This window comes from Myotis brandtii, unplaced genomic scaffold (assembly GCF_000412655.1).
Source record: "Myotis brandtii unplaced genomic scaffold, ASM41265v1 scaffold626, whole genome shotgun sequence".
Classification (NCBI taxonomy): domain Eukaryota; kingdom Metazoa; phylum Chordata; class Mammalia; order Chiroptera; family Vespertilionidae; genus Myotis; species Myotis brandtii.
Window position 1 is genome coordinate 688,192 of NW_005370394.1, and position 26,071 is coordinate 714,262.

Genomic DNA, 26,071 nt, shown 5'->3' on the forward strand with positions numbered 1-26,071 from the left:
CTCCCCCCCACCCCGTAGCTAAGTTATTATAAGCAAGCATATTAACCCTTGGGGTCTCAGTTCCTTCTTCTATAAATGAGGAAATTAGCAAGAAATAATTGATTCTCTAAGAATTCCTCCACAATTCAAACTTAATGATTTTAAGAACTCACTTTTATTAGTATAAATATGAATCTTTTGTAACATTCTCATTTATGTTGGACAAAACTTTAAAACTTTTTGTTGACCTCAATTTTATGTCACATTGCAATATTATATAAATTAGATGCTAAAAGTAATATATTTTCTTAATGAAAGCCAAGTTTTTAAAACGAAATTAAGCTGTCATCTAAAGCAAACAGGATTTGGGGGTATCACAAGTATTTACTTCTGTAGACTCAGAAAATAAGAGTAATTTTAAGCAATTCATATAGATTTTTCAATAGGGCTGACTATACATATTTTTGTTCGTAGTAATTTTTGTCATTTAAAATGAGAGTACTGGTAGCAATAGTTGAACTTTATTTTTACATTATTCTTAGAATTTTTCATAGAAATAAATACATTTTTTTCTTTTCTTCAGTAAATTGGTAATTAACCAGATTATTCCTGAAGATGATGCTATTTATCAGTGCATGGCTGAGAACAGCCAAGGATCTATTTTATCTAGAGCCCGACTGACCGTAGTAATGTCAGAAGACCGTCCCAGTGCTCCCTATAATGTGCACGCTGAAACCATGTCAAGTTCAGCCATCCTTTTAGCCTGGGAGAGGCCACTTTATAATTCAGACAAAGTCATCGCTTATTCCGTGCACTACATGAAAGCAGAAGGTAAGCAATTAGAGGAGTGTCTATCTTTAAGTTCCACTTGCACTCATGGATTTGTTTTCAGTCTGAATGATGTCTTACATCATCCACATAATATTTATTTTTCATATACTATTTTTGAAGTTCTATGGCAATTATCTCTAATCTGTCAGGTGTATATTTTTTTCTAAATTTCGTAGTATTATATACTTTGTGTATATAAGTATAGCTTAAGATATTTTTATTTATAAGTTAAGTACCATCTCTGCCAGGTAAAATATAGAGTGGTGTGTTTATGGATTTCATTTCAGCAAATATATAAATTTCTTAACTAAGACTTCGTATGCCAATTTAAGTATGCAGTTACATAGGACCAATGGTGTGACTGCTTAATAAAATTATGTAGTAAAATATAGTCACTATATCATGTTCTTTTTAAAGGGGAAAGTAAACATTATCGAATTCCCCATATATTTGGTTTTATAGATTTTGAATGTTTTCTGAAATTATATAGAACTCTCTGAAAATTGGATAAGACATTATTGATATTTTATTATATAAAAGTAGAAATCAGAGCTATCTTCAGATTTTTATTTTGAACTATTCAATTTTTATCCTTATTGTTTCTTTTGGCAAAAATTTTAGAGGAAAAGGAAAAACTGCTTACCAATCCTAGAGATTTCTATATTTTTTTCTATATTTCTCTATTGATTTTTTTCATAGAAAACATAATAGAAGTTTACAGATTTTAGTTTTATATACAGACAGCCTAACTTTTATGCAATAGACATTAAAAACAAATCCAAACACCCAGTGAATGGTGATATAATAAAATTGTCTGTAGAAACAGGTGGTTTGTTGTTGTTTGTTTTTTTGTACTTTGAAGTAGTATTTTGAAAAAGAATATTTTGAATTTAAATCAGGGGTCATGGTAGCAAGAAGAATGAAAGTCTGATAGCTGAGCTTGTTGTAGTATGTTAATTCCCTTTTCAGTGATTTAGGAAGGTAAAAGGAATGCTGGTTTTGGTGGAGACCACTCTTGTTCGCTATTATGGTTCTTTCATTAGAGCCTCCACATGCAGCTCAGTGGTCTATTCAGGGATAGGACAAGGCTTTTTAATTCGAACTCAAGGACCTTGTTTGCTAGGTCAGAAATCGTACTATGCAGCTCCTAATTAACGAGACATTAGGCAGTCTGTTGTGAAATGCCTGTAATCTTGTCTAATTAAAATGCTATCAAGTTCATTCAGAAATGTGGGAAAACTTAATAGTGGAATTTGCCTTCTGTTTTGTTTATAAATCCAGTGTGGAAAGAAGGGGCCCTGTCCTTAGAGAGTTTTGATTAAGTTGACATCCATTTACCGTGAATTATTCACAAAGCACAGTCGCGACCAGGGCTCTTGTTCCACTTTACAGGTTTGCTCTGTAGGAATTAAATCCGACAAAGACAAATCCTCTTCCCTACCTTGCCATGCATATTTTATTAAGAATTGCTAAGGATTTTTTTTCCTCTTAAGAAAAGAAAAAAGCTCACTGTGCAACAAAGCGTTCTGAAGCACATTCTGTGCTTCCCGGTTCTTTTGCTTTCAATATAAATAAAAGAACAACGTGTGTCAGTCAAATTTAATAGAATCTCTAGGGGCAAAATGAGATCTTTTGCAGGACAACTTTTGGTTTGGTTTGTTTTTATAAAGAGTAGAGACATTACATTCCCTACTGTCTGTCCATTTATGTTTAAAATAAAGAAGAAGCCCTGAGTTCAAGCAAGTAAAATTTAACCTTATGAGTGACAGTATTCTGCAGTGTGAAGCTTTGTGTGTTCCTGCCACACGTTGTCTCTGCTGTGGGTTTTGACTTAATGTTAATGGAGTTTAGAGAAGGTTCATTATTTCCAGTTTGATTTATTCAGAAAAATGCAAACTAGTCATTTGTAGCAAGACAAATGAAATTACTTTTAGAAAATAAAGACCTTCCTATTCACATTTTTTTTAAAGGGTAACAAGGTAACTGAGAGAGATTAGACTCAAGGCCCAGTGTTTTACAGTGCGGGAAAATGGTCTTGTTAATTTTATTTTGAATATTCTTAATTTTTAAACACTGATTCTTTAATGTAGGTTTAAATAATGAAGAGTATCAAGTAGTCATCGGAAATGACACAACTCATTATATTATCGATGACTTAGAACCTGCCAGCAATTATACGTTCTACATTGTGGCATATATGCCAATGGGAGCCAGCCAGATGTCTGACCACGTGACACAGAATACTTTAGAGGATGGTAAGAAAACGTGATCCTAGGTCATTTAAGTATGAACATTAGTATGTTTAATCAATTAAAAAAATAAATATGTTTTTTAAAATAGAGAAAATATCTTCTTGTTGATTAAGAAAAACATGTGGTAATCAGAAGGCTAATTTGCTATTTCATATCTGACTTTCACTGTTTGACAGTAACATGATAAGAATAAAGAAAACTTTATAATTCATAATATAAGTTTAATGAAATTCTAGTTTTGTCATTGTATTTCTTCAAGGTCCTTAGTTTAAATTGTAAATATATAGCAGTTTTTTAAAAATTTTTATTTATTTTTTACTGAGTATATTCTCTAGGCATGAATAAATATAAGGGCAGTTACATACTGAGTATATATAATGACTGGAGGTCAGAGGTATTAGACTTCTGAAACTGGGAGTTTATGAAATTTAATACCTATCAGTTAAAAAAATTATAAAATCAGATTTTATTTTTAGATACAATATGGTTATTCTACTTAAGGAGGAAAGTAATACTTGTTCAGTTTGTCACCTGATTATGGTTGGAAACTGAGTTGTGGCAGGCCTTCATATATTCTTACAGTGGAGGAAGTTCCTTTTATTAAGACAGTAGCAGAGAACTAAGTCTCTTTCTCCAGAGGCTCTAGAAGGCCCATGTTTATACCTTGCAGTGTGAAAAGGAAATTATTTAAAATATGCTTAATTATACTGTTTTCCCTTTATATGTTTTCTCATCCTGAATAAATGATCCATCCTTAGTTTTCAAAAACATTTTTATAGAAATGATTTCCAAATCTTTTTGTTATCGTTCATTTGGTCCCATATCTTTTACTTATATCTTTATAATGCCACGTATTTAGATGCTTATAAATTCAAAGATTGACTAAATGAAAAAGTTATCACTGATCTGAATACTGAATTCAATTTGTTTCATTTTGGAGTGAGGCACAGTACATATGACCTCTCTAGTTATCTCCTTACATTTAACAACCTCTTAACATGCGTGTCTAAAGTGAAACACAGGCTAGTGTTTTTTTGTTTTGCTTTTTTGGGTTTTTTTGGGGGGGTGTGTGTATGAGGTATACTCCTCATATCCTTGAAGAAAATGAATCTAAGCATGCCCTACCTGGTTTGGCTCAGTGCATAGGGCGTTGACCTGCAGACTGAAGGGTCCCAGGACACTTACCATGGTTGCAGGCTCCTCCCCAGCCTGGGCCCTGGTCAGGGCGTGTGCATGAGGCAACAATCAATGTGTTTCTCTCACATCGATATTTCTCTCTTATTCCTCTCTCTTCCACTCTCTCTCTAAAAAAAAAAAAAATCAATGGAAAAATATCCTCAGGTGAGGATTTAAAAAAAGAAAGAAAGAAAATTAGTATAGCAAGCAACTTGTTAAAGGTTGCCAATTCCAGTTAAGTTATGATCTCAAAGTTTTTTTCCTTTAAACCTTACCTTACTCTGCGACTTTTAAATTTAGTGTTTGATTTTGTGTTGTGGACGACATACAGACCTCTGACACTGCTTTTCAGATTTCTGCAAGAGTCTCTCCTATTTTCTAAGCTCCTACTTCTCAAACGGAGATGTGCGTGTCTCCTGGAGTGCACAGCAGTGCACAGCCAATACAACTAACACGTGTGGAGTGCTTACCCCTGCCTATTCTGTAAACCTTTCCTTCACTGTCTTGTTTAATCCCTACAGAACTCTGTGATAGAAGAACTATTGTTATGTGAGCTTGTAGAGTATAGGGGATAAGAATGTGTGCTCTGTTCCTTCACTTAAGAGCTTGTGACCTTGGGCAAGTGATTTGACCTCTTTGTATCACAGTTTCCTCAGCTGTAGAGTAGAAATGGTAATGTTAGTTTTTTCAGTGAGTTTTTGTGAACATTTTTTTGTTCATACACATAAAGGAATGCTTAGTAAACTGATTTTCCCTTTTCTACCTATTAGTGCATCATTTATCCTACAAATGTTTATTGAGTACCTGTGATGTGTTATGTAACATGTAGTGGTGAACAAAAAGCAAAAAAAAACTGTCCTTGAACTTAAGAAGCTTACTTCCTAGTGGGAGAGGGGGTAGAAGAACAATAAACATGATAAATAGTCATGTTAGATAGTGCTAAGTGTTGTGGAGAAGGAAAAAAGCAACAAGGAAAGGATGTATAAAATGTTGAGAGGGTTTGAGACTTTGGACAGTCACCAAAGAAGGGGCTCCCTGAGTAGGTGACATTTGAATGAAGACCTGAAGGAAATGAACATGAGAGAGCTGGCTAGGCGGATGACTGGGAAGTGCATTCTAGGCAGAGGAAATGGAAATTGCTAAGGGCCTGAAACACAAGTGTGGCTGGAGGGGCGGGAACCAGTGGAAAGCGGTGGGAGATGAGGCAGAGAATTAATGGGAGTTGACCATGTAAGCAGATATGGTACAAAGAGGACTTTGGCTTTGAGTAAAATGGGAGCTATTTTGAACGGAAGAGTGACAGCATCTAACTTGCATTTTAACAGCTAATGTATTGAGAACAGGTAGTAGGAACAAGGGCGGAAGCAGGGAAATCTGTTAGGAGGCTATTGCAACAATACAGGCTAAAGGTGATGGTGATGGGGACCAAGAGGGTGGCAGTGGAAATCGCCGAGCCACAGGATTGAATGTGGACATGTGTTTGGAGGAGTCAGGGATGACACCGAGGTTTTTGGCTTGAGTTAGATAAATAATTGCCATTAACTGAGATTGGAAAGACTGTAAAATGAGCTATTATCATCCTCATTTTATATTTGAAGAAGCACAGAGAAGTTAAACGGCCAACATCACACAGAGTAGTAAGTGATAGAATGAGGATTCAAACACACAAGCTATGCTTGGTCCTTTCTCACTATTTTTCCTTTTTTTTTTTTTTTTCCTGATTTGTACTCTGAAAACCTGTGCTAGGGCTGAAGGCATCTCTTCTTTATTATGTTATATGTTTCTGTTAAGAGAAGTCAGTTATTACTGGTGTGCTGATTGACAGTTTTTATTCTAAATATTTATAAGCAACCTGTTTTCTTACATGACTAGTTCCCCTGAGACCTCCTGAAATCAGTTTGACAAGTCGAAGTCCCACTGATATTCTCATCTCCTGGCTGCCCATCCCAGCCAAATATCGGAGGGGCCAAGTGGTGCTCTATCATCTGTCCTTCCGCCTAAGCACTGAGAGCTCCATCCAAGTTCTGGAGCTCCCGGGGACCACGCATGAGTACCTTTTGAAAGGCCTGAAACCTGATAGTATCTACCTAGTGCGGATTACTGCTGCCACCAGAGTGGGGCTGGGAGAGTCATCGGTATGGACTTCACATAGGACACCCAAAGCTACAAGTGTGCAAGGTAAATCTCTAAAGATGATTGAGGAAGAATAACTGTATTTATTCCTTGGAATCAATTTTTTCTTATTTAAGTTATGTTCATATTTTTTAATTTTGTTTTATGAATAATAGTATCCTATAAATCATGGACTTAATTGAAAAAAATTTAAACTTGTTATTGAGTAGTCCCTTGTTGCATAGAACCCATTAGTGTGTAAAACTTTTGGTTACAATATTTGTTTGCTCAGCAAATCTTTCATGGACAGATCAGTCCAAATCAAACTGAATTACCAAAAGTATATAATAGAGAGCTAATTAATATTATTGCCATATGTTTTTTAAAATATCAGTTTAATAGAAACACCATAAGACTAGGAAATTCTATACCACCTTCTTTTACTAATGTGGAATGTAACCTGACTGGTTTTGTTGGTGTTAATTGATTAATAGTAATGCCTGTTCTGTCTATCACAGAGGAATATTGGATGGTCAGAATTAGAAAGTACTTGTTGTCTCTTTAAAAAATACACAAATATAGATATTATTTTGTTCTTATTTATATGCCTTAGTCTTTTAGATAGTAACTTATGTATTTAGTTCTGTCTCAAACTTTAATATCATTGTGAAGTTTTGAAAATTATAGTACAGTTGTTGATTTGAATATTTTGCAACCGTTGGCTTGCCATCTGAAATCTCTACTTTCCTGGGTTTTCACTTAAATTATGTGGTTTTTTCATACATAACATTTCTGGTGAATTTTTCTAGCCCCTAGGTCTCCAGAGTTACATTTGGAGCCTTTGAACTGCACCACCATTTCTGTGAAGTGGCAGCAGGATGCTGAGGACACGGCTGCTATCCAGGGCTACAAGCTGTACTACAAAGAGGAAGGGCAGCAGGAGAACGGACCCATCCTCTTAGACACCAGTGACCTTCTGTACACACTCAGTGGCTTAGGTGAGTGAGTCTCTACTGCGCTTTTCCTCTTTTCCTTACTCTCTAACCAACTGGAAGAAAAGTGATTGGATATAAGCCAGCAGAACTGACTTAATGGTAAAAAGGAAAAAGAATTGACTTTACTACATCACTGTGCGTGTCCTCCTGCTTAAGTCAGTGACTGGTTTTTGACTCACCATTGTGAGTGAACTGACGAGTTGTCAGGTAACCATGGTATCTTTCTATCTTTCCCCCACCCCGGAGCATCTGCTTTTCTTTCTGAAGTTCAGTTCTGGTAGAGTGGGATCCTGGTCAATTAAATTGTGGGTGTGTGGTGGATGTAAATTATCAATGTAAAATAGGAATATTCCCAAAGGATCAGAGAATACACAACAATTGAGTATAACAGAAATTGCTCGAAAGTGCTGTGTAGGTGTATCATTTTACATGTATAAAGTATATGTAAATTATGTACAAAATAATGCTCATATATGACCTATGTATATGTGAATGTTTACTTTATGTAGCTCTAACCCAGACACACTAGAGAAAAAGCACTTAACTTTGTGAATGCGTTCAGCAGAGTTCTGAAAGATGCTGCTTTATTCCCCATTCATCTTATCTTTGCTGAGGGCAAGAATCTCAAGATATATAACATGTTTAATAGAAAGGAAAGAAATGTTTGTCTACAATAAATATGAGGTATAAACTGATATCTACTCGAAGTATAAAATGCACATTTAACTATTTGTTACTCATGAGTGGATTTTTCACCCTTAAGTACAAAGGGGCAACTCCAATTATGATTACCAAGCAAATTCCTACTGAGTTGTTACAGCGCCTTCTGCACATATTGGACTTTACAATGCACTCTGGCTTTCCCTGTCACAGACCGCCCTTTGGGTGCAGGAAGGAAGAGGCACAGTGGTCCCAAATGGGCTGCCCCACATCCGTCCCTGGCCTCCTGGTAGCACAAACCGTGAGAGCAGCATTAGACACGCTCCCCTGTGCAGTAGGAAGCAGTGGTAGGGGTCTATTTTCAGACGCAGGGGCATAGAACCCCATCTTCTGGCTCTTGGCTACAGCTTCCCAGATGGCATTTTGCTTATAATCGTATTGTGTCCGAGTTTAATTTAATCTGCTTTTGGCTAAATAAGTTTTACTATTGATCTCTGTCACATAGCTTTATAAATGACGAGAAATTGCATATGCTCCAAGGTGACCTTCCTTAAACCATTGATACTGAACTGATGTTGCCTAACCTACTGTCACCAGAGTCAGCAGTAGGACTTTCTAGCCATGGCTTCTCAGTGTGCACTCCCTTTCCATAGGCATATCACTTATTCAAAAAGGTTGTCCTCAGTATCAAGTAAGGAACAGGGTTTGGGACAACTGTTGATAGAAAATCATACAATCAAACTCACTGCTAAGGAAACATAAATATGTTGAAGATACAAAAACTAGTTTCATAGAGCACTCTCCTTGAATATTCAGGTCGCTTATTCTAATCAAATGAATAATTAGAAAAATATAAAATAATTTTCTGCTTATTGTGGAAAGATTAAAAAGCAGTTAAGACTTTGGCAATGAAAAACAATTCTTTAAAATTTAAAAATTTTCTACATATGCATATATATAAAGAAGAGCCATCACTCTCCCCCCACCCCCCACCCCTCACTTCCTGAACTTTAAAGAAAAAGTAATGATGATAAATCTCTAGAGTGGGACTGGGGAACCTTTTTTCTGCCAGGCACCATTTGGATGTTTATAACATCATTCCCAGGCCATACAAAATTATCAACTTAAAAAATTAGCCTGGTATATTTGGCCATACATTTAATTAATTCACTCCTGATGCCTTGGCAGGGACAGACCAAGTGATTTCTCAGGCCTTTTATGCCCCGTGGGCCAGATGTTCCCCACCCCTGTGAGTCTAGAACATAGTCACTTTTCTGGGATTCTTCTCTTGAAAATGGACATTCGGTTTCAAAACATATACCAGGTGTATATGGCTCCCAACTGTACTAAGTAGGTGAGAGGCTGAAATTCTAAAATGTTCATCTTCAACCTTCCCCAGTCTGTGGTCTGTCTTTGGATCCACAGTCTCCTGAACAGTTACTGTGGCTTCATTAATTTTTGTCTGTGGCTCTCTGAGCTCTTCTGTATGCAGCAATCACAGAATTTGAGCAGCTTTATTAAGAACTGCATCTCCTGTGTCAAAACCAAGAATATGCTTGTCTAAAGCAACAGGCAATCCCTCCTTTGTTTCACTTGCTTTAGAAACTGCATCCTGTGTCAGGCGCTCCTGGATCAAAATGATAATTGTCTTAAGCATTGCTAGGTAATCGTGACGCTGAATCTGAAGAAGGCTAGCCAAAGCCATTACACCAGCCTTAAAATCAGGATTCTTTTTTTTTTTTAAATTCTTGTAACCATTTTTTTTTTTCATTTTTAAATCCAGATTCTTTATATCCAGATTGATCAATGGCTCTGCATTTTTAACTGCATTGTCAACATTTTTTTGTATTATCAAGTACTGAGTCCTTGTATTTTTCATCATTATCTCCATATTCAAGTCTAACAGCTAAACCAAGAAGCCAGCCAATTGCTTCTTGTCAGTCTTGAATCTTGGACAGTTAACATCTGTGAGATACTTTGCAATTGAAGCCGACTGGGTTGTGGTAGTTGAGGGCCATCAGCTTTATCAGAACATGGTCCAGGCATCTCACTCTGGTTGTCGTCTCCCCCTCCCCCGGGAGGGGGGCTTTTGGTGGAAGAAGAGAGGTGAGGATCATCTTTGTTGAAATCTTTAATAATCTATAATAATAAAAGCATAATATGCTAATTAGGCGGGATGGCCAAACGACTTTCCGGATGACCTTCTGGATGAAGCTGGGGCTGCGAGGGCTGAGCCCCTTGCATGAATTTCATGCATTGGGCCTCTAGTTTCTAAATAAAGTTTTCACTACTGTAAAACTTTATTTTCTCCTGTGTTGTAAAATGAAATCACATATACTGCTTATGTTATAATATCCTTTGTATATACTATTTGGGGTAATTCAGTTTGAAATCTCTTTATAATGCATAAGCTAGGGAATGATTTTGTTACAGTCAGTATATCCTGTGTATTAAAATAGCTCCATATTATCCTGGCTGGTGGTTAGAGCATCGGCCCGATTCTGGTCAAGTTCTTGGTAACTGAGTTGCAGGTTTGATCCTTGGTCCCAGTTGGGGCATGTGTGGGAGGCAACCAATCGATGTGTCTTTCTCATAGTGATGCTTCTTTCCACCCTCCCCCCCTTCACTTTCTGTAAAAATCAATGGGAAAAATAACCTTGGGTGAGGATTAACAAAAAATAAAATAAAATAATATAAAAGCTCCATATTTCCTGACTGTGGAATTAGACTGAGTGATTGGACTCATTGCAGTGCAGGTAACAGAGGACTTGGGCCCAGGGCTTCCTTGTTGGATGCAAAGTTCCGCACCCCAGGAGTTGCCAAAGCCACGACCGGCATGGCTGACTAGCAGGATGCAGTTGTGTGGATTCAAGCATCGGACAGCTGTTCACTAGACCACCTTTGGATGCCTTTTTAATCATGAGAGCCCTAGGGCCTGGTCTTGCTTTTCTGGAAAGTCACTATTGGGGTTTAGCCATTCTTATAGCAAGTGAGTAGGTTTAACTCACTAAGCAGGCAAGTGTTAACAGCTCTCACTCTTCTCCTTCTTACTTTTGGCTATTGGGAGGGCAGTATGTTCTGTTAACTGAACAGCTGACCATCTGTGACCAGTTTCAGCGAGAGCATCTGGTGGTAGCTGCCTGTTTAACAGAGAGTGATGTGTCTAGAGGGCAGTAGGTTAAGGGAACCCTATCTGTATCTCGCATGGTGAATACTTGCTTTTACTGAGCTTTTGTACATTAAAGATACTCTAACTGGAACTAGATTTACTAAGTGGGCTTGGAAATGAAATTTAAATGCTTCTGTTTGCTGATGCAATGTCAATTTGAGTAACAAACTGATGTCTCAAAATTTCATTTTCTGACTAATCTTAGCCCTTTCTGATGCCCTAATACACATTTTTTTGTTTCCACTTCTGATAATTAAGTTTTCAGTAAAACTGTATGTTATTGGAACACATTTTTCTTGTTAATATATATAGTTCTTTGTTTCTGAAAAAAAGAGATGAATAAATTTATATTTTTCAATATGTATAACAAGCATTTTTTATTTTTGTAGGTAAGGCATTTGTAGTACTAGATAAAAAGATGTAACAGATATGACCTCTGCTTAAAAAAAGAAAGACTAAACAAAAAGATAATAAGTTGACTGACTTACTTTTCTCCAGAATTTCCGATGAACAAAATTTAATTGCACTTATTAATGTAAGTTATTTTAGAAAATTTTACTCCAAATCCTTAAATCTTTGTTCCCTGAAATATAGAATGTTTGGTTTTTTAAAGTAGCTAAAAAGATCCTTGTGTCTTTATTAATATAATATAAATATTGGCAGAACAATGGAAGTATTTTGATATGACTAGTTTATTCTAGTTTAATGATTTAAAAACACACAGTTTGATTTTAATTAGAAGTGGTTTACTTTTGGGGAAGTTGGGAGAAAGCATTTAGGTTTGTGACTTAATGTTTATGTGGTCTGTTTTAAAATTGTAGTTTGGGATTTTTCTTCAAGATTTTGTATCTTTGTAGTTATTATTTTCATTTAGTTTTTTTTCTTTGGCACTTTCAATATTTAGCCAAGTTTTAAGTACAATTTTTAAGTGTTTGTTTTTATCACACAATAAACTGAGAGCAAAATTAATAGCACACTTGTATTCCCTGGTAATAGATAGATTGAAATAATTTGTTCCTCTTTTTCTTTGTCTATTTCAGAAATTGGCTTCAAATTCTGAAGTTTCTAATTTCAAAATGATTTTTTTCATAAGATGACTGTCAGAAACTGTTCTTACTTGTTCAGTCTTTATATAATAGAGTGAAAGGGAGAGATTACTTAGATGACGTTGTTAGTTTAGCATTTATGACACTGGTATTCTATATTTAGCTTCTATTTTGCCAAAGAACTTGTGCCATTAAATTTAACAGCAAGTATGAGTAGTGAGCATGGGATTTAACACCGATTATAAAGATCCAAAATATGTAAAATCATTAGTAATGTTTGTAGCTTATTTGCATACCTTCAAAAATCACAGATTCCCCCCCCCCTTTTTTTTTTTGAGAAATCCAAAGTTGGAACTTCCAGTTACTGAAGTCAAAAGAAACAGTCCCTGGTTAAGAATGTAACTCTAGAGTCCCTTTGCCAGTTTGTATGGAAGCATGATAAAATTAAATCATATTTATGGGTGTTATTTTTTACCATAATAGAATAGAATTTGGTCATGTGGTTACATATCTCAAGGAAAGAAAATCAAGAACTTCCAATGACACCCTTGCCGGTGTGGTTCAGTTCGTTGGGTGTTGTCCTGTGCACTGAAAGGTTGCTGGTTTGATTCCTGGTCAGGGCACATGCCTGGCATGCAGGAGGCAGCTAATAGATGTTGGGCTCTCACATCGATTTCTCTCTCTCTCTCTCTCTCTCTCTCTAAATCAATAAAAAAAATTTTTTAAAAAAATAAAAAGAACTGATGATGTACCAAATTGATATAGACAAGCCAGAACAAGATTGATGGCATAAAAGAGACTACTTTTATTGGAGAGAGTTCGTTGTGGAACTCACTATACTAGTGATTTTGTTTTGAAGAGAATTAGAATCACTCATTACATGAAATATGGAAGTTACATTTTAAGGCAGGCCACAGTCTTTTCAGAAACTGTTTCCTCATCTCTCTTATACAAGGAAATCTTAGATAATACCTAGAAGATGTATGGAAGCATTCTACAGGTGAAAATTCTTATATTGTGTGGGGATTTTTTGCAACTTTTTGACTGCACCAACTTAAGATAGTAAAAAATACACTATAGTTTAGCCCTGGCCAGTGTTTCTCAGTGGTTAAAGTGCCAGCCCATGTACCAAAGGGTCACGGGTTTGATTCCTGGTCAGAGGAATCAACCCAGGTACTGCAGGTTTGATTCTGGGCCCCGGTTGGGGCGCATGCAGGAGGTAACCAAACAATGTATCTCTCTCACATGAATGTGTCTCTCTTTCCCTTCCCCCTCTCTTCCTTCCACTCTATAAAAAAATCACTGGGATAAAAGCCCTTGAGTGAGGATTAACAAAAATAATACACTATATTTGCCCATGTACCAAAGGGCCACGGGTTTGATTCCTGGTCAGAGGTATGTACCTGGGTTGCAGGTTTGATTCCGGACCCCAGTTGGAGCGCATGCAGGGGGTAACCAAACAATGTGTCTCTCTCACATGAATGTTTCTCTCTTTCCCTCCCCCCTCTCTTCCTTCCACTCTATAAAAAAATCAATGGGAAAAAAGTCCTTGAGTGAGGATTAACAAAAATAATACACTATATTTTATAACAAAATCTTCCTAATCATGAATAATTTCAAATATGTCTTTTCATACTGACTTTGAGCTTGTAAATTCATTTCAGATAATCTGGTACCTTGATATCAACTATCAGCTCAAGTATCATTATAGATGCCAGTACTTGAAAAATTGCAAAATCAGTACCTCAAAAGAAATGGAGCATTGATTTCTAAAAAAAAATCCTACCCTGGCTGTTTGACTCAGTGGATAGAGTGTCGGCCCTCAGACTGAAAGGTCCCAGGTTTGATTCCAATCAAGAGCATGTACCTCCGTTGCAGGCTCGATCCCCAGCCCAGTCATGGCGTGTGGAGGAGGCAACCAATCAGTGTGTCTCTCTCACATTGATGTTTCTCTCTCTCTGCCTCTCTCCCTTCCACTCTCTCTAAAAATCAATGGAAAAATATCTTCAGATGAGTATTAACCCCCCAAAAAAGTCCTATTACTAAAAAAATGCTGTTAACATCAAGACAATGAAAAAAATAAAGCTCTATTTAAAGACAGAATGTTTTGCAGATGGATGAAACTGTGAGAACTGTACAAAAGTTACAGTGCATAATCTAGTTAGCTTTCCTTGCATTCTTTGTCTTGAATGAAAGGGTATCTGCCATTCTAAAATATTTTTGGTATTCTCTGGGTGAACTTAGAGTTTCCATTTGGAAAAATCTTACCTAGCTTAGAAATCTCAACTCTTCTGGGAATCCTCTTTCAACCCCAAATGGTGTCAGTTATTCCCATGGAACATCATTTGCAATGCTCTATTATTACAGGAGGCATGTGGCATTGACAGATACGTGTGTGTGTGTGTGTGTGTGTATGTGTCAGTTAAATGATTTTACATCTGCTGCCTAGGTTTGACTTTAAGGTCCACAACTTGTTAACAGATTAAATCCTGGGTTTTTTTTGCCTAATCATTTAGATAGGGATAATAATAATTAATAATAATAATAGCTATTTTCAATGTTAGGAAGATTAAATGAAATTAGGAACGTCAAGGTTAGCACAATCCATGCCAAATTGCACTCTTAAGCCCTCAGCAAAGTTAGCTGTTGTAGCTGGTTTTTTTGTGTGTTTTTTAAAATATATTTTATTGATTTTTTTATAGAGAGGAAGAGAGAGGGATAGAGAGTTAGAAACATCGATGAGAGAGAAACATCCATCAGCTGCTTCCTGCACACCTCCTACTGGGGATGTGCCCGCAACCAAGGTACATGCCCTTGACCGGAATCGAACCTGGGACCTTTCAATCTACAGACCGACATTCTATCCACTGAGCCAAACCAGTCAGGGCTGTTTTTTTTTTTTAATTGTTCTCCTCTCAGGGTGGAGCCTAGGAATAGGTATTTTTTTCCATGTTGTCTACCATGGTCACTAGATTTGGAAACCATGCTTCTTGAGCTTTAATATGTATATGAATTACCCAGGAGTCCTGTTAAAATGCAGATTTTAATTCAGTAGGTCAGGGTGGGTACTGACGTTTTTGCATTTCTGCCCACTTTGAGAATCAAGGTCTACAACAGTGGTTCCCAACATGGGGCACGCGCCCCACAGGGGGCCATTTGAGAATGAGTTATTAACAGTGAGTTTTTTGCATTTCTTATGGTTGCAGGGGCCTCATATACAGTATATAAATATATAGTGATATATTTATGCATTTCAGTTCTCTATTACATGTTTTGAAACTTTTTGCTATTTTTTCATATCACTTTATATTATTATTTTTAACAATTTCTTAGTGATTTCTTCTCAGAACTTCAACTGCCCTTTTGTTCTTTTATTTTCCTCTTTCATGGATGCCCTTTTCTTTGGAAGCTTGTTTAGACCAAGTTAATAATGGCCTTTTAGGCTTCCTCCATGTGAATAACAAGAATTATATGTCACAGGGGGGCATCAGGATTTTAGAGATACTTAGGTGGGGCATGGCCAAAAAAAGGTTGGGAACCACTGATCTAGAGCAAGAGTAAGCAAACTTTTTCTATAATAATACTCAGATATTGAATATTTTAGGCTTTGTGGGTGATAGGAAGTGAATGTGTATGCCCCCTAAATTCATATTTTGAATGAAAGGTTTTCTGCCATAACCCCTAATGTGACTGTACATAGAGAGCCTTTGAGGTGACAAACATTAAACGAGGTCATAAGGGTAGGGCCCTAATCCAATAGGAAAAAAAGGAGGAAGAGACACCAGAGCTCTTTCTCCACAGAGTGAGTAGGAAGAGAGCTCTCACCAGAAACTGAACCCTATCAGATCTGATCTTGGACTTGCCAGTTCTGGGATCTGTAAGAAATTAATTTCTGTTGTTGAAGCCCAGTCTGTGGTTGTTACTGCAGCCCAAGTACACTGATGGAGTGGGCCATGTGGTCTCTACTACAGGTATTCAGCTCTGCCATTGTAGCACAAAAGCAGCCATAGGAAATATATAAATGCATGGGTATTGATTAAGTTCCAATAAAACTTTATTTATGGACACAGGAATTTGAGTTTCATTTCATTTTGATGTGTCACAAAATATTATTTAAAAAATGTTTCCTTGTTGGGAAATACGACAACCATTAGTTTGATCTCTGTTTCTATGAGTCTGTTTTTGTTGTGTTTTGTTTTTCTATATTACACATATAGAAAATACTGTATGTAGCCATGCAGTATTTGTCATTCTCTGACTTTCATTAGCATAATACCCTCTAGGTCCATCCATGCTGTCGCAGCAAGATTTCAATTTTTTTTTATAGCTGAGTACTATTTTATTATAGATAGATAGGCAAACGTAGGTTTAAAGTTGTTCATACGGAAAATAATACAATAATAAATAATAATACAAAAAATGTGTTTTGTGTACTCAAAACTATAAACCTACTTTTGCCCCAGCTTGTGTGTATATTTATATACGTATATATACATATTCCACAAAAACAGATTTATAGAAACATATCAAGCTGATGGTTACCAGAGAGAAGATGTTGGGGGATGGGAAAAAAGGTAAAAGGTAATATAGTCAATAATCTTATGATAAGTTTGCATAGTGACCGATGATTATTACTAGACTTAGTGTGGTGATTACAATGTAAGGTATATAAATATCGAGTCACTATATTGTATACTTGAAGTTAATATAATAACATATGCCAACCATACATACATTAAATATGTATCATTTTTAGCTAGCAGGCTGACCCCAAGGGCAGTGGGCCATATTACTTTAGTTTGCCAATTCTAGGTGTAGACTCTATAGTTCTTGCTCTTTTAACCTTTTAGGTTCCTGTATTGCTGGCTTTTTATGAGGCCAGCAATAGTTTTTAATTATTGTTACCACAAAGCCTCTCTTTAGTTCTACTTTTTATTGAACATTTTATCGGTCATCTTGTTTCTAGTCATATTTCTTAGCTTTCACTTACGGGGAGAGAGGCCTTCCTGGGTTTCATCTTTGAGTCAGTGTATTTTTTCCTCAAACATGCAGGAAGTAAATGAATCAGTTCCCATGTACACAGATAATAAAGATTCCTTAAGAAAACAGCTTATATTCAAGTTTTTGGGACTGTAATCATTGTATAAAATAATATTAACCAAATCAGCAAATTTCACTCTTTAAAAAACATTTATGGACCCTGGCAGGGTAGCTCAGTTGGTTAGACCGTTGTCCTGATATGCCAATGTTGTGGGTTTGATCCCCAGCCAGGTCACATACAAGAATCAACCAATGGCCCTGGCCAGTGTGGTATTTATAGGCCCTGGCAGGGTAGCTCAGTTGTTAGACCGTCGTCCCGATATGCCAAGGTTGTGGGATTGATCCCCAGCCAGGGCACATACAAGAATCAACCAATGGCCCTGGCCAGTGTGGCTCAGTTGGTTGGGTATCGTCCCAAACACCAAAAGGTTGTTGGTTTGATTCCCGTTCAGGGCACATGCCCGTGTTGTGGGCTCAATCCCCAGTAGGGGGCGTACAAGAGGACCACAATCAATGCTCCCCTCTCACATTGCCGCTTCTCTCTTTCTCTTCCTTTCCCTTCCTCTCTCTCTAAAAATCCATTTAAAAATCTTTAAAAAAAAAACTTCCTGGTGAGCTCTAAATGTTAAAACATTTCTTTTAAAAAAAATCAACCAGTGAATGCATAAATAAATGAAACAACAAATCGATATTTCTCTCTCCTGCACCCCTCTTCTCTGTCTCTCAAAAAATCAATCAATACATAAAAATCACTTACAAAGGGTTAGGCAATATTGATCCCATGTCTGAAAAAAAACCATTCTTTATAAGGGGAGGGTATTTGGACCTTTGATTTATGCCTGTCTTTAACCAGTTCTGTAACTATGTTAGTTCAAGTGTTTTAATTTATCTTTCCCTTTCTTGAGTTAGCTCTCAGGAGGCATCCAGTTACAAATCTAATGATATATTATGCCTCATGAGAAAGCCTTATTACTTTTGATTTGATACTTCTCATTTTAGGAAACTGTGATACTGCCAAATTAATTTTATGTTTTTAAAGTAGCAAGGAAATAAAGGAAACCAAGCTGTGGATTCCATAAACCCTTCACATAAACCAGTCTTTGAATCCACAGTGTGAAGCCAGGGGCATTTAGCAGTCACTCAAAAGGAAAATATTTTTGAGCCCACTCAGCTATTACCATTCAGCTTTATGATGGGCTCTCAGAGCTACAATACTATTTACAAAGCCCTCTATAGCACTGTGTGAATACAATGGGTACAGTGTTTTTTGGAACTCAATAGTTCTCAGATAAACAGGCTCCTATACTTTCATGGTTGTTCTCTTAGGCCTCTACTAGAGGGCTTATAATACAGAAGCCCTTTGGCCTTGCAAATCAGAAGATGAACTCCATTTAGAACTTACTGATAATGGGCTGCAGTTACCATTAAATTAATATAAATTAATTACCAGTAAATTAATCACAAAATTGAAACCATCCCCACAACATGCAATTTTGACTTCTGTGATTTCTTCTCCTGACTTCTCATGAAGACATTGCCTAAGGGATAATGCCAATTAAAAGCAAAACTTTCTAATTTTAGGGTTGATACAATATGTATTTTTTCTCAGAACTTTGAATGTATACTAGAGGCCTGATGCATGAAATTCATGTATGTGTGTGTGGGGGTCCCTCGCCAGGCCTGCACCCTCTCGCAATCCGGGATCCCTCACTCCTAACCACCTGCCTGCTCGCTCCTTACCGCCCACCTGCTCGCTCCTTACCACCCGCTGGGCTCACTGCTTGGCTCACAGCTCCTTAGTGCTGTCATTGCTGTCATGGAGGTGGGAGAGGCTCCCGCCACTGCCGCTGTGCTTGCCAGCCGTTAGCCCGGCTCCTGTTTTGAGCATCTTCCCCCTGGTGGTCAGTGTGCGTCATAGCGACCGATCATTCTGGTCGTTCCACCATAACGGTCGCTGGGCTTTTATTATATAGAGATGTAGAACTACTTGGTTTAATAACATTAAATTGCTATCTATGTCTATATTTAGTTGTCATATCTTGTTTCATAAAATTTTAATATTAAAGTTTACCCCACCCTGATTATGAATTTTAACAAGTTTCTTTCCCATTCTTAAAATTTAAAAATTAGCCCAGCTGGTATTGCTCAGTGGTTGAGCATCAGCCTATGAGCCAGGAGATCATGGTTGGATTCCTGGTCAGGGCACATGCCAGTTGTGGGCTCAGTCCCCAGTGTGGGGCATGCAGGAGGCAGCTGATCAATGTTTCTCTCTCATCATTGATGTTTCTATCTATCTCTCTCTCTCTCTCTGAAATCAACCTATATTTGTGTGTATGTGTGTGTGTGTGAATATATATATATATGTATGTATATATATTCTTTTCTAAAAAGTTAGTGTATATTGATTGAATATACAGACTCTCTACCAGTCCCCAAATTGGGCTCAAGGAATATGAACATATGATGGCATGCTTACCTCCAGTATTTAAGCTCGGCATGGAGGACCTATCAGCATTCATAGATGAAACTGAGATATAGTCAGAGTGTCTTGGGAGCACAGAGGATAAATGGCTAATTTATTGAATGATGAAGAATAGTTTGCCAAAAAATGAATAGTTTGCCTATTTAGAGAATGGAGAAAAATCATTCCAATCATAGGAGCTTAAAATGTAAAAATATGAAAGAGGTAGCCTTATTTGTTTGCCATGGCTAAAACATGGGTTGCATAGATAAGAGATGTAGGGACTAAAACTATAGAGTTAAATAGGGCCCATGTGTACCCTAATAAATGATTTGGTCTTTGTCCTATAAAATAAGCAATGTGGATCAACCAAAGGACTTGTATGCATGCATATAAGCCCAACCAATGGACACAGACAACAGGGGGGCAAGGGCATGAGTGTGTGTGTGTGGGGGGGTTATGGGGGGAATGAGGTCACATATGTAATACCTTAATCAATAAGGAAATTAAAGATTGGAAAAAAATAAAATAAAATAAGCAATGTGGAGCCATCAAAGTTTTCCAGTGAGAAAGTGACATGGCTTATTTTAGAAGAATAACTATCAATAATATCACAGAGGATAGGCTTAGAGAATGCAGTGAGGATAGGCCAGGGAGGGGGCTACTGAAGACAGGAAATCAATAAGATGGTTGTAATCTAAGATAATGAGGTACAAACTAAGATGGTAGTTCATTGGAGAGAAGGCAGATGGGAAGTTATTTAAGCTTAGAGTAAGTAGGACTTGACTGATTACATATGGGCCTGATAAGAGGCCTTCAGATATAGGGTTTATACCGAAGGGATCTATGAAAAGATGCTCAACACCATTAGCCATTGGGGAAATGCAAATTTTAAAATTGAAATAAGGTACCACTACATACCTATCAGAATGACAAAAAGTGTTTAAGTGCCAAAAAATGCCAATAAAAGAGCTAGCATGGATGCAGGACACCTGGAACTCTTACGCATTACTATAGGAATGCAAAATGGCACAGCCATTCTGGGAAAACAGTTTAGTTTAACTTTCTTACAAAGTTAAAACATGCCTGTGCCATGTGACCCAGCAAGGTCATCCTAGGTGTTTACTCCAGAAAAATGAAAACGTAGGTTCACACAAAAACCTATAGACAGTATATAGAGCTCTACTCATAATCCCCCCAAACTAAAAACAACAAATGCCCTTCAATGGGTGAATGGATAAATAGGTTGCAGTATATCCGTACAATTGAATACTTCTCACCAGTAAAAAGCAATGAACTATACGGAACAATTTGTAGATGAATATCAATGGCATTATGCTGAGTGAAAGAGGCCAGTCTCAAAAGGTTACATTCTGTATGATTTCATTTATATGGCATTCTCGAAAAGTCAAAACTACGGGCATGGAGGCCAGATCAGTGATTGCCATGTGTTAGGTGGGGGTAGGCTTTAATTACAAAGTGACAGCTTCTTGATGGGATGGGGTTGTTCTGTATCCTGTTCGTGTTGGTGGCTACACAAATCTGTGCATCTATTAAATAGAACTGTACACCAAAAAGAAGTATATAAATTTAGTGGACATACATTTAAAAATTAAAATAGGAGACTGTGTGTTTTGAGATCAAATGACCAGAGTTTGAATCTTAGCTCTCTACCCACCTCCATGAACCTCTGTCTGTTGTCAGTGTCTAGGATATTGAGGACTAAACGTGCTAGTGCGCATGGAACCCTCAGCACGGTGCATTGGTACCTGGTAACTGCTCAATAACTGTTAGCTGTTTGTAAATATGATGAGGTGGAGGAAGAAGTTGGAATGACCCTCCAGCGTCATTTGGAAATAGGCCTTTCAGAAGAAAGACCAGGTTGGGAGAAGTGGAGGATATTGAGTTCAGCCTCGATCGTGTTGGGTTGGAAAGGTTGGTGTCCTGGTAGGGATGTCTATAGCAGCTTAATACGTGGGCTTAGATTTCATAAGATCTGAGACAGTGAATCATTGAAGGAAGGCAGAGAAGCTGAGAGGTAAAACTACACTCTGATGCCATCCCACTCCAAGGGACCCTGGCATCTTCCTGGCTTTGCTACCTTGAAGGAAACTGAACTAACAAGGACTTGAGCATAAGAAACCACTGTCGGTGTCATTGTAAAACCAAAGGACATTAGGTCATTTCCAGGAAAGTGGGCACATCCAACAAATCTCATTGCAATTTCTCCATGTGAAACTTTGAACATTACCACTTTTTGAGTTGTAACTTTCAGTACAGTCTTTTTTTTTTTAAGTTATCTTTATAGACCTCAGGAAACCAAAATGCTTCCCATATAGATAGCTCATGTTTATATTCTTAATTTGGTGCAATTGTAAACATTTATCAGTTTCTTTTACTTGCTACAAAAGATAGAGAAATTTTAAATAAGAAAGAAAGGAGCAAAGGGAAGCAGGCAAATCATTGCTGCCCTATTATGGGAGAAATAAAGTTGGCAGATTCCAAACTGAATCTTGTAACAAAGCACAGGAGATATTTTACAGTCTTCAATGTTTGAAAGGCTTTTTAAACGTTTTTTGTAATCCAGTTGACTGCAATAGCAGTACTACTTAATTTGCATTTCTGCCTCTTAAATTCAGAGGATTGCAAAAAGCATGAAAATGAACGACAGTGTCCCCTGAAAGGATAAATGCCTTTTACTCTTTTGCTATACATTGTACTGTATCAGAATTGTATTAATGGCATCCTATGGGGCGTTATACCTAACAATTTCATTTTCCACTTTTAAAATATCATTTTGGAGATAGAGAAGGATGGCAGCAAATAAGAAACTATACTTTTCTTAAACATTTTTTTCAATACCTTTAAAAATGCAATAAGGTTCAACTTTCCATATCAAACCCCCAAAAATAATTGGGAAAAGAATGTTGATGGTTTTTCCTGGACTTTTATATTCTTAGTCTTGAATAGTCATCACCTTTGAGAAGCTCGAAAACATGGAAAGCTCTCTGAAAAACATCTGGCTTGTTATTAAATTAGGTATAATTTATGAACAAAAATAATACAAAGCTACTCCCTTTTTATTTTTTTAAGATAAAGCAAGAGTTGTTGTTTTTTTCCAAGAACTGAAATTGATGCTTTTGCCTAAATGGTCATCACATTTGTAGGTTTGAAGTTGTTTTACTGCTTTAGCAGCTGTGTGGCAAGTTTTCTAGCAGACAATGGTGATGGGAGGGGGCTCAGTTGCATCTGGTTTCTCTTTGTAGAATGCCTGAAAAGTTGATATTGAGTGGTTTTCTTGAGAAAGCATTTCATGTGTAGAAAAGAAACTTTTTTAGTACCTAAATTAGCTTGCTGTGATTCAGATGCATACGTTTTTGTTTTCTTGGCTTAAAAAGAAAGAAAAAAAAAAGAAGAAAGAAGAGTAAAGAAAACCCTAAAACCACATAGCACAGATAACCCTTTGACCTCCGGCTCTGGGGGAAGATTTACAGTACTTGCGGAGCCTCACTTCACATGCCTGCCTGAAAAGAACCCCAAATAAAGTAAGGCCCCTGTGGAGATGGAGAAAATAAGCAGGATAAGGAAGTTCCATTATTTCAAGCGGCTATGTTTTTTACTAGTCTATAAAGTGAAATACCAATTGTGATGTGTTTCTAGTCTTAAGTTTGTGTCACTTTAAGTCTGGGGTCTGATGTTAGAGTAGTTAGTCAGGGTGCCCTGGGCAAAGCATCCTTCTCTGTCTCCTTCTTAGCAAACATCCCTTCCAGCCAGCTCTCAAATTAAATGTCCACGTGAAATACCTTTTCTTTAGGGAAAGCAAAACAACAGAAATTAAAAACAAAAACAGGCACTATCAAAATACCAATTGTTTATCTCTTTATATGTCAAGTCAAGTTTTTCTTCAGATACAAAATATAAAGAGTACATGAGAACAAAATTAGGTGCATACTTGTCTTCCGAAGAAGACTTTTTAATTTGGTTCCAAATGACAATTCAGATTAAGACATCTGAAGAAGCTTTACAATTTAATGATGTTCACGTCTATACTGGTAATATTTATTTAACTAATAGCTTTACATTGAATATTTAGCTTTATGAAAATCTCTCCTAAAATATCTCAGTATTCTCTACAGCACTTTGTATTTACATTTTGAAGTTTATTAAATTGATTTCACTGTTTTATTCTCTGCTTCCTTTCTACATGAGCTGATAATACCTCATTAAAATGATAGCAAATAAAAGCAATGTTTCCTTGGTATCAGGAAGGTGCTCATAGTTATTGATCAGCTCTTGATTGTTGAATAATAGGCCAGTTTCAAATGGTATTTTTATGAATGAAGGGAAGGAAAAACTTCAGTAAACTTTTTATTTTCCTAGTTTTAAGAATCTGTAAGAATAATAAAATGCTTGACATGACTTACAAACAACAATTTTCTAACATAAGGGAAAACCTTTTTGTAGGAAATTAAATCAATACTGTCCATTAATCACAGTGCATGTCAACTCTCAAATCACTCTGGAAGTTTCTGGTGAATGTAAAGAACCTTTAGATGTGTGAGGTCCTTAAAGATCTAAGTAGGTTAAAAAAAGAGGACTTTTTTTAAAATGCCACATTAGCACATGAAAGCAACTTCAAGGAGGAAAGAGAAAAAGCATTTGCTGTATTGCACTAATTATACTTGTGAGTTGTGCTTTGTTTTTTGTTTTAAGCTTGTTCTTTAAAAACTTAGTTAATGCAAATGAAGTTTTAAGCTTTGTACTAATTACTCCATGGGGTTGAAGGAGCTGCAAGACAGGCCATTTATTGCCAGAGGAAAATATTTTTTTATATTAGCCTTTAAAAATATTTGGTATGTTTGTTTTACAATGTACATAACAGGACAGTCACACAGGTACATGTTATCTATAATAAGAAAAGCATAATATCTAATTAGACCGGATGTCCTTCCTGGTGACCTTCCAGACGAAGCCTGGGCTGCGAGGGAAGCCTGGGTCCTGGGTGCTTGCCGGTGGCCGGGAGGGAAGCCCGAGTCCCAAGTGCCAGAGGGAAGCCGGTGCCAGCAGCCTACTCTTGCACGAATTTCGTGCATCGGGCCTCTACTAAGTAAATAAAGGTATATGTGCTGAGTATGCAGGCTAGAAAAACTTTATTAATAGAGGATGAAATAAAACAGTTTGGACACCACTATTCTAAAATAGAGAATTGGGTATTTCTAAGTAATTGGCAGTTATGAAGCTTTACAGTCCAGAAAAGGAAATGAACATTAATCACATCATCTCATAAATTATAATTACAAACTTTAATAAGTGCTGGCATGGAAAATCGGGAGTTATAAGGCCATGTTATAGGGGACACTTTATAGTTTAAAGGTAGGGGATCAGCGTAGGATTCTCTGAGAAACTGATGTATCAGCCAAGATAGCTGACTCCATTGGCACTCACCTTGGTTTGTCATAGAATATGGAGCAGTTGCCTCAGCTAAAGGTTAAAATGACATCAGCTTTCTCAGCCTCCCAGGATGTTAACAATAAATTTTGAAACTTGTGCAGACAGTAGGCAGCACATTTGGCATGATTATTCATCTTCCGTGGTAGATTGTGTCAATACATCTAGCTAGTCATTATTTCAAATTTACATATCTTCTGCTTCCTTCTAAGAAAGATTGGGACTAACAATACAGAAACACAAAATTCAACAAAATATAAAACAAATAGGTGGTATAAGGCCCAATGTTGGTAAGGGTTTGGGATTTAAGAACACTCATACCAATAGAGTTTAAATTGATACACAACTTTACTAGGGATAATTGGGCAACACCCCAAGGGGAGGCAGGGCAGTTGTAATATGCATACTCCTTTACCTAGAAATTCCATTATAGACACCTATCATGAGAAAATAATAAGGAATAAGCACAAGCATTTAACCTTAAGGATGTTCACTGTAGTGTACAGAGTCATTTGTAATTTTGAAAAGCTGGAGAAAAACCCAAAAACTCAACTACAGAGGTTTAATAAAATAAACTTTGGTAATCCATACAATTTGAATAAATGTGGACATTGAAAGGAACGTTTTAGAAGAATATTAAATAACATGAATAGTTGTTCGCAGTATGTTAAGTGAAAAAAGCAGGCTATGCCCCGACCAGGTGGCTCAGTTGATTGGAGCATATGTTTCTCTCTCACATCAGTGTTTCTCACTCTCTCCCTTCCTCTCTCTCTAAACTCATTAAACATATCCTCGGGTGAGAATTAAAATAAAAAGAAAAAGGAAAAAAGATTATAAAATACAAAATATTGAGTAGGTGTGGAAATGGCTAGGGAAGGGAATGAAAAACAAACAAACATACA

At 36.9% G+C, this 26,071-nt stretch overlaps 1 protein-coding gene across 1 annotated transcript in view; it reads left to right on the plus strand.

Annotated features, from left to right (window-relative positions):
* PRTG (protogenin) overlaps window positions 1-26,071 on the plus strand; it is a 128,163-nt gene that overhangs the window by 69,599 nt on the left and 32,493 nt on the right. Inside the window, exons 7-10 of the mRNA XM_014528239.1 lie at window positions 563-810; window positions 2,901-3,065; window positions 6,111-6,416; window positions 7,160-7,348. Of these exons, the coding sequence (XP_014383725.1) occupies window positions 563-810; window positions 2,901-3,065; window positions 6,111-6,416; window positions 7,160-7,348 (908 nt within the window). The remainder of the gene's footprint in view (window positions 1-562; window positions 811-2,900; window positions 3,066-6,110; window positions 6,417-7,159; window positions 7,349-26,071) is intronic.